A 9,796-nucleotide genomic window follows, 5' to 3' on the forward strand; every position below is an offset into this window, starting at 1 on the left:
TTATTTTTCTACAGAGAACACACTCATTTTGGTGTGAGAATGGGACTTTATTACAGTGACCCGATGAGAACATTCCAGAAACACGTTTCCGTTAATACTCTTAAATCGATCCAAAGAATGAACTGCACAGTTATAAGACAAATAAATACAGAGTTTTAAAGGTCAGCCTGCTTTCTCTCTCACTGAGCATTTATACAACAGTGTAATGTCACACCAAGGACATCAGATCTTTCTATTTAAAATGCATCAAAATTATCACACACACACAACATATTCAAGTATTGTTCTCTCAATAGATCAGAGTCCCTGTTTTCTCCTGTAAACTGTTTAATTAATGATTCTAAAGTGAACAAATCCCTGCCTCTGACTCTTCTCACTAAACTGAATTGTGAACCATAGGCAAAAACATGAGATCATGAACCTAGATCCATATTTCTCGAGGCCACCGCAGGTTCCTTTACGCAAACATTTTGGCATAGATTTTCTTTTCCTGCTCCTTTTCCTCCTTCACTTTCTGCTTCACCTTCAGCATCTCATTTGCAATAGCTGGGGGGAAAGCGAAGTAGAGCAAGAATGGTTAAATATATATTTTTAACTCACACATTTATGATTGGCATTCCATACAGGTCTTAAACTATGGCAATAATACACAAACCGGTAAATTATAGGGGTAGACAATCATTTAATAGCAATAAATATAGTCCAGTAGAGATTCCAATAACACTGTAACCCATACTGAGCTACAGACATAATATACATATCACACAATGAGATATACACTTAACCAGTCATCAATTCTCAGCAAGTAATCCAGCTCAGAAGAACAGCTAACCAACTCTAAGTCCGAATCTGGCTGTTGGCACTGCAGCTTACCCGATATTCTCCACCTTCTGGTTTCAATGTATACATTTTGTTTAATTATTTGATACTTTGTTTTGAGACAATTCATTGATTAAAAAAAATATGTTCAGGTATCTGAAGGTTTTTGGACTATTTCAATAAATTTAGTTCTGTAAAGTAATATATATTTTTAAAAAAATTCTACGATCATATAAGTTATTACTATTATGATCAGAGCTGTGTGATTTTGCAAAAAAAAACATCAGCATACTTGACACTTGACTCTTTTTCTTAAGTTTTAAATTAAAGAGGCAAACTTCTGGTACCGCACATCATGATCAAATATTGCACTGATTTTTTTTTATTTTACTCCTGAACTCGGATGACCATCAGCTGCTAAACTGTACCTCAGTCAGCTCCTCTGAGTAGATAGATGTTTAATTACTAGGGATATCTGACAAAGCTTTTTTTCAACCCCCAAAAAACTAAATTACTCCTCGTTCTCACCTTTGTCTTCTGGTGCAACCTCCTGGGCTTTCTTCAGATCAATCTGTAATTTAAAAAGAATCTTTAATTGTTCATAGTTCATGTAGCTTTAGCAGATTTAGGAGTGTGTTTCAGTTTTAAAAAGGACTTTAGTGAAATGATTTAAGCTAAATGATTTATATTTGATTTATGTTACACATAATTATGCTCAAGAACTCCTGTTGGTTTAATTGGGGTGACAGGAATTAAACAGGAATTGACAGCATTTAGTACATCTGTTGATATGGTTTGTATTATAATAGGGGTTTATGATTCAATATATAGTATAAATGTAAGTTTTTTTTTGTTTAATCACGATTTCAATAAAATCCATAAAAGTAATTTAATTAGTTTACTTTTTATCCCATCAGAACAGTGGGATCTGACACACAGAACCCAACACTGATATCTAGAGGTCAGGGTTTGAACACAATACAAAGGGACAGTTACTCAGACAGGGATAAAGCCTAGATTTGCAAGGAAAATAGTCAAAGTCAAGAAATCTCACCAAAATCAAAATCATATGCTAGTTTGATATATACATTTTTAAGCCTATTCCTGGGTTTTGAAGCATTTTAAAAGGAGATTCTCTATTGAAAGGAAAACATGGTCTACAGTTTAATCACGGTCTCGGAAAATTACAAATGGACAGTGGTTTGTCCTTATTTTTTTACATGGGTATTGTTAATTTAAAAGGTGAAAAACAAATAACAATTCTGTGTTTTTTTTTAGTATCGCACACTCTTGCAAAACATATCGCAATGCATTGTTCAGTTCGTATTTCTTACACCCTAGCAGTTAGATTTCTTCATGAAAATGTTTGTAGCAATAGTGACGTCTCACAGACCCTTCATGTCATGTGTTCTCTATCACTATGAGCAAAAATACATGAATGAGCTGCTTAATTAACTGATTTAATTTAGATTTTTTTGTTTTTATTAATATTCAGAACTGTGTCTGGGCTTTAAATCAAGCTAAATCTGTGCATGTATAAATGAGCACATGCACTCTCTTTGTGTAAGGGCATCTGAGGAGACTTTAGAACTTGTGTGACTGAACAGGCTGCTATTAAGACTGCTGTTTCAATGAGTTGTCCAATTTAAAGTGAATGTATTTAAATGTATTTGATCCTGTCTGTCTGAGTGAAGCCGCAGGACACATTTAGTCCACTTAGTGCTGGACAGTTTAATGAGCAGTGTGGATTTATAGGAAGCTGTTCATTAGCACAGCCGTGTATAATGAGCTCAGAGAATGCTTTTCGTACCATGGCCTTACTGTACTCCTTCAGGCCCTGCCAGGCCTGCGCTCTCCTGAACAGAGCTTTAGCGTGGGTCTGATTCAGCTCCAAAGCCTGGGAGGAACACCACAGAGGAGCATGTGAGAAACAACAGAGATAAACAGGTAAAACATCAACATTTCAATAATAGGAGTGGGAATCATAGGACTCACGATACGATACTCTTAACGATACGTTGCCCATGACAACGATAAAATTATACTCAATATATCGAAACAAATCTCTACGATACTTTCTAGTGCTGGGCGATTTTCATGACTAATTTAAATGAACGGTTTACAGTTTTAATGCATTTTTTAATATGGAATAATCACGTATAATTCAAAGTATAATTCAGAGTCCACCAGTGTGAGTAACTCCTCAGCTGTGTGGACATGAGATTAGTGCCTGATATGAAAGAATAAACTTGGAAACAATGTTTTGAATTATTGATTAACTCAATGAGTCGACATAACCCAAAGCATCTGAACAGAATGTTTTTTTTTCACAGTTAAACCTAGTTTTGAACCATTTCTTTGTCATTTGTAGTTAGATTTTTAGTAGGGGGGGGGGGAATAATCGATTATAATCTATTTTTTTAGGCCATAAACACCCAGCACTAATACTTACTTTAGAAGAATAAAATACTCCTAAATAAGCAAATTAATTGGCATTAGTTTCACAGAACTTGACAACCAATATTCTTTACCGCAGGTTTATACTATTCATTTGATTATAATGCCGCCATGTGGAGTAATGAAGCAGTCATTTTATTAAACCAAATAGGGGGGCAAGTATTTGGGAATTTAAATAAAAATATACATATCTGACACCACATATTAATAATGAATCAAGAACAATATAATATTTCTCCATATTGATATTTTGTCTCACCCCTACTCAAAACCTTTCAATCCTACTGGAATTACTGAATTACTATCTGCTCTGAGATCTGAGGAAATCCTATTAAAATGTTGTGTACACTCATAGCATACAAAACCACACACCAAAAAAAAATAAATAAATAAATAAATAAAAAAATACATTCTCACTTGCAGTCTCAATGCATCGTCTCTATATGACACTAAAACACATTAGAAACGTACGTACAAAATGAAACTGGCATGGGTTAAAAAAAAAAAAAAAGATTCACTCATTCAAGTCAAATGTGGCCTATGCACTGTTTTTATATGTAAGCAGCTTTAGTACATGGATCCCTAGAGAACCAAATTCAATAGTTCAATAGTCTCACATTACTGATTTAAGTATTCAAAGCCTTTGACAAGCCCTGGACAAAAATAATGATAATGTTGGATGTAAAACTCGATAAATAAAGATAGAAATTCATTTAAACTCCACGCAAAGAAGTAGTTTGTAGAACTGTTAGAACACTGTGTACTTCTACCTCACTCTACCTCCAACTAGTAATGCAATGGTTATTATAAATTATTTTTTAAAATCATGTGAAAACAGGTGAAATGGCTTTGTGCCTAAACATTCCTACATACCTCATCACAGCTCTCTATAGCCTCTTGCCACTGCTGCGTTTTGAGCTTGCAGGCCGCCATATTGAGAATACAGCTCAGTGCCGTGGGCTCCAGCTTCTTTTGGGCGCTCTCGTCATCCAGTGTGTCGCCACATACTTCTAAATACCTGTAAAAAGAAAGTGGTAGTGCACAGCTGCATTTGTTAGGCCCTAAATTTAATTGTGAAGTGCTTTTGATAGCAATCTGAACTTTATATTAAATGTATTGAAGTATTTATCAATTACTGATGTACTTTTAAACTAAAACTACCTGAGTAACAGTTTAAAGAGATTAAAAAGAACATGGTGTATCTGGATGTAATGCAGAAGATTTTTAGAAGAATAAGTGTGATAGTGATGTGATGATTTAAATGCAAAGCAGAGAGGATTCAGTGTGAGGCATTCACCTGAGAGCTTTGGAATACTTCTTAATAGCTGCTTGCCAATTCTGGGCCTTGAAAAAGTTATTTCCGATGTTTTTGACATCTTCTGCCACAGACAGGATTTTATCAACCTGAAAGGAAGAAAATTGTTCAATTATCATATTATGATAATTGTGTGCGTCAGCAGATCCTGAATGAATATATAAAAACGTAGAGAATGAGGAGATCAAGTAGTTCTGCCTTTCTGAAGGTTTTATCCCCTTCCTGTCTAGCTCAGACACCCTCCCATACCCTGTGTTTTATTCAAGTTTCTCAAAGGTACAAAAAAAAAAGCCAAAAAGAAAAAATATATATTACTTACATTGACTTACCAAAGAAAGTATAAAGTGTACAGTGCAGGTTTGACACCTGGTGAAAAGGTGTCTGAGAGGCTTTATATTTAATAGAAACGATTCTTGCCAGCCTAAGCATCTGTATTCCGTGCAATGGCACACATGCTACGTGCTAGTGGGAGCACATTTAAAATGATTACATTGAGGGAAGGATGCTGAGAACAACTCACATCTTTAAAATCAAAGTCTGAATCCTCAGGGAAATCTGGGTGCACATCCCCGGAGCCATCATCAGGTGCCACGCCCCAGTCATCACCTGCCTTATGCTCTCCACACTCAGCAATGACACATGGCTGAAACAAAGAAAGATTATACCGCATCACATTATACGTTTTGTGTTTTTGGGGACGATTTCAATCGCTGACCGTCTTTCAGCTTGATCGGCCGATACAGATCACACAGATGCCAGGCAAAATTGGTATAGAGCCCTCTAATTTTGGTCACCTCAAAGCAAACACTGGAAATCTCAGCTAACAATAAATAGGCAGTATAGTTTTATATTTATACCAGTACTTCAATCTTCCCATCTCTACTAAAAAGCATGCTTGTCAACTTGGCAGACTTACTATGTTATGGCTGTGTATGGGCAAGAATGTGGCGATGCAAAATGTATCAAGATACAAGGGTAAAACAAAAATGCATCAATATACAGGGGTAAAATTTTCATAATATAAAAAAACACACCTTACAATATGAGAGTAAAAAAAAAACCTTGACATTATTCAATCAAAACAGTGGGATCTAACAACACAGTACAAGACTGCCTTCTAGTGGACAGAGTCTTAACCCACCTTCACAGGAGTATCCTCATTTGTTTCAATCCCCTCCAGGATCTTGACCACACCCATTCCCTTCAGCACCTGCCCAAAGACCACATGCTTGCCGTCCAGGTGAGGGGTGGGCACAGTGGTGATGAAGAACTGCGAACCGTTGGTGTTGGGCCCAGCATTAGCCATGCTGAGGAGCCCCTCTTTGTCGTGCTAACGAGGAGACCGGAAAGAGAGATTAGTTTATTAAAATCCTGCACTTCATTTACTTCAAGTAAAGCAGACACGACACATTTTGCTCTGTTCTCAGGGGACCCCGCTGAATGCCGTGTTTGTTTCAGTTCAGCACGGAGCAATTATCTCGCAGTGATGTAAACAGATCTGCAAGTTCTCTAATTTAATTTCAGGCATTAGCTGAACTCGTATAAGCTTGTATACCTTATAGTGGAAGTTTTCATCTTCAAATTTGTCCCCGTAGATGCTCTCTCCTCCAGTGCCGTTCTGATTAGAGAAATCTCCTCCCTGCACCATGAACTTTTTGATGACTAGAATAAAGAGCAGAATACTAAGTTACAGAACAAATCCACAGCGTCAGTGTCAAAGCTGGGGGATCTCTGGACGAAACCAGAAAAAGAATAACTTTAATTGGCCATGTATGCCGGCATGTACAAGGTATTAGTAATCTACCAGATATATGTTTCTGTATTACTGGAGCAGACATAAATGGACAAGGCTGGATACAACCAGTAATAAATAAATAAATAAACAAATAAATAAATATACAGTACAGGCCAGAAGTTTGGACACACCATCTCATTCAAAGTGTTTTCTTTATTTCCAGCAATATTTACATTGTAGATTATCACTGAAGGCATCAAAACTATGAATGTGGAGTTTTATGTACTTAACAAAAAATGACCTGTCCTCCACAGTCATGCCTCATGTTGTGAAACTCCAGCTCATCCCAAATCACCTTTTCAGTTGGGTTTAGGTCAGGGAATTGTGGAGGACAAACAATTTTTTAAATAATTCCATGTGTGTCTCATATATATAGCGAATGCTAAAATCAACCAGACTATGAAGGAACACATAAGGGATCATGTATTAACTTACAAGTGTTAAACATACCAAAATACTCTGAAGCATTCTGTTACTCTGAAGCAAACTGTTAACTTGTGGTTTCTAAGCTGGTAACTCTGATTAACTTATCCTGTACAACACAGGAAACTTATGCTCTTCTTTTCCTGTGGTGGTTGAAATTTTTCAGACTGACATTTCTTAAAGTAATTTTTCTACTTTTTTTCTTATTTGAGTAGTTCTTGCCATAATATGGATTATAACATTACTTACATAGGGCTATACATTGTATACCAAATCTACCTCTTCACAACTTTAGAACTGATACTCTCAAACACATTAAGAGGCAAGAAATTCAAACAATGAACTTGACAAGTTCTGCACAGCTGTTAACTGAAAGCCCTTCCAGGTGACTCTACCTCATACATCTGAGAAAATTAAGATGTATAAAATTGTCAAATTAGCAAGAGGTGCCACTCTTGCTATATAAAAACTCTGGTCTGTTTACTAATTTATTCCATATTTATTTTTCATAGTTTGGACTTAATCTACAATAGCAAAAAATATAAATAACAAAAACACAGAAGTGGCCTTCTGCAATGCAAGCTAGTAACTGCACTCATTCTCTAAACCCCGCATGGAGCTGGTGTGTATGTGTGCCTGCTCCGCTCAAAGCCCGGGTTTGTGTTACTTACTCCGGTGGAAGGGGCAGCCTTTGAAGTGCAGGGGTTTCCCGGTGCTTTTCCCCGTGCCCTTCTCTCCGGTACACAGAGCCCGGAAATTCTCCGCCGTTTTGGGAACAACATCGGCGAAGAGCTCGAAGACCACACGACCAACTAGTGAAGAGTACAGAAGATAGAGCTTTAACTACAGCAGATACAGGAGAAGAAACTCATTTACCAGCTACAGCCTCGCTGTTACTGCTGTTAGCTAACGAGGTTAGCTACTAGCACAGCTGCACGCGCGCACACACACACACACACACACACATATATGTATATATATATATATATATACAGTATATTTATATATAAAAGATAGTAATTAACCAGCTAACAGTACACAGCGGTGCTGCGGCTCACAGACAGCAGTCTGTAATAATAATCATCCCAGGCTGTGTAGAGGTTTATAGTAACTCGTACTAATCAGTAATATGTCGCTAAACTGTGAGCTGTTAGCCGGGGTTATGTTACTCAGAGCTCCGGGTCTGACCTCTCTCTCCCCCGATATCTACATCAAAATAAACCCGGGGGTTCTCCGCACTGCTCGGCTTGCTGGCGGGGGCTGGGTTGGACATGTTTGTGGATGTTTATGAAGGTCTGTGGTGGTCTCGGGTGGTCTCTGTGTGTGGAGTAAAGCCGGCGTGCTCCTGAAGACCCAGAGCTGCCTGGAATGTTCTCGCCTTCAAACTTCAGCCTGAAACCGGGAGAGCAGCGCCCCCTCCCGGCCTGGAGTTTAATATCGCTGAAAACACTGTCCCAGAGAATATGGGGGGAAGGGGGGGCTAGGTTGGTTTGAGGTGGTCACAGGCTCTGCGTGGGTTTGTAGCTATGTGTTGTTACTGCAGACATCCCACCCGGCAAAAACTAATTTCAGGGGCTCCAAAAAAATATGATTAAAAACCAGGGTCATTCCACCACATATTGATTTCTAAACTCTTAAAACTTTATGAATATGAACTTGTTTGCTTTGCATTATTTAAGGTTTGAAAGCTGCATTGTTGTTTGTTATTTCAACCATTTCTCATTTTCTGCAAATAAATGCTCCAAATGACAACATTTTTATTTGGAATTTGTGGGAACAGTAGTTTATGGAATGAAGTGTCCATTTTACTCAAACATATACCTATAAACAGAACATTTGGAAAACTGATTCAGAAACTGAAATGGTCTCTTCATTTTTTTCCAGAGCTATATATATATATATATATATATATATGATCTGAACAACCAATGATTATATATATTTATATATATATATATATATATATGAAAGTTTGGGCACCCCTGATACTTACCTTGATTTTCCTTTAGAAATATATCATATAGCAGACAAACACATTAATATTTGAAATATGTTAAACATTTTGCAATAATTCTTTAAACAAAATTAGATAGATGCATTCATTTGGACACCCGAACTGAAAAATTACATCGATATTTAGTAGATCCTCCTTTTGCAGTAATAACAGCCTCTAAACACTCCCTATAGCCTTCATTGAGAGTCTGGCTTCTAGTTGGAGGTATTTTGGACCATTGTTCTTTACAAAGCATCCCCTGTTCAGTAAGCTTTAAATCACACCACATATTTTCAATACTATTCAGGCCTATGGACTGAGATGATAATTCCAGAATGTTGTACTTGGTTGCATTAGTAGATTTTGAGTAGTGTGTATAGGGTCGTCGTCTTGTTGAAGTATCCAGCCCCAGCGCAACTTAAACTGGACCATTGTTCTCAAAAATCTGCTGATATTGACTGAAATCCATGCGACCCTCAACTTAAACAACATTCCCAGTACTTGCACAGGCTGCACAGCCCCACATCAGAATAAACAGAATATTACATCAAAGCTCCAATCTAATGATAAACTTTTGTAAGAAAATGGAGAGTGAATTGATGTCATCTTTCATTTCGTTGGTTTGAACACCTTTAGCACTAATTATTGGAACGCAAAATATGTTCGGTAAGCTCATTGACTCTTGATCTACATACACAGGTAAATCCAATGATCATAAAGGGTTAAGGTGCCAACTGCAAGTTTCTCCTCTTTGCTTTTTCTCTGAAGAGTGGCAACATGGGAGCCTCAAAACAGCAGCTTCATTTTGGAATAAGATGCCGTGAACTGATGAAATTAAAACTTTTTTATCTCTTTTACATGTATGGAGATGCCCTGTTCCTGTTGTTCCCAGCCTGGCTCTCCACTGCACGCTGTGTTTTACTCTGGTTCTGCAACCCTGCACCGATTAACATTAACACACTCAGTATCTGTTTCTATATTATCCATAGCTCTA

The 9,796-nt window shown here is 37.3% G+C and overlaps 1 protein-coding gene across 1 annotated transcript; it reads right to left on the reverse strand.

The window, feature by feature from the left end:
• Positions 1–26: 26 nt before the first annotated feature.
• Positions 27–8,203, reverse strand: ppid (peptidylprolyl isomerase D). Its single transcript, XM_007229858.4, has 10 exons — positions 7,998–8,203; positions 7,481–7,621; positions 6,147–6,253; positions 5,733–5,921; positions 5,112–5,234; positions 4,574–4,680; positions 4,150–4,294; positions 2,630–2,716; positions 1,348–1,390; positions 27–546 (listed from the first exon to the last, which is right to left on the reverse strand). The coding sequence occupies exons 1-10, from the start codon at positions 8,080–8,082 to the stop codon at positions 458–460; spliced, it is 1,116 nt and encodes a 371-aa protein (XP_007229920.1). The 5' UTR covers positions 8,083–8,203; the 3' UTR covers positions 27–457.
• Positions 8,204–9,796: the final 1,593 nt, after the last annotated feature.

This window comes from Astyanax mexicanus, chromosome 10 (assembly GCF_023375975.1).
Source record: "Astyanax mexicanus isolate ESR-SI-001 chromosome 10, AstMex3_surface, whole genome shotgun sequence".
Taxonomy (NCBI): domain Eukaryota; kingdom Metazoa; phylum Chordata; class Actinopteri; order Characiformes; family Acestrorhamphidae; genus Astyanax; species Astyanax mexicanus.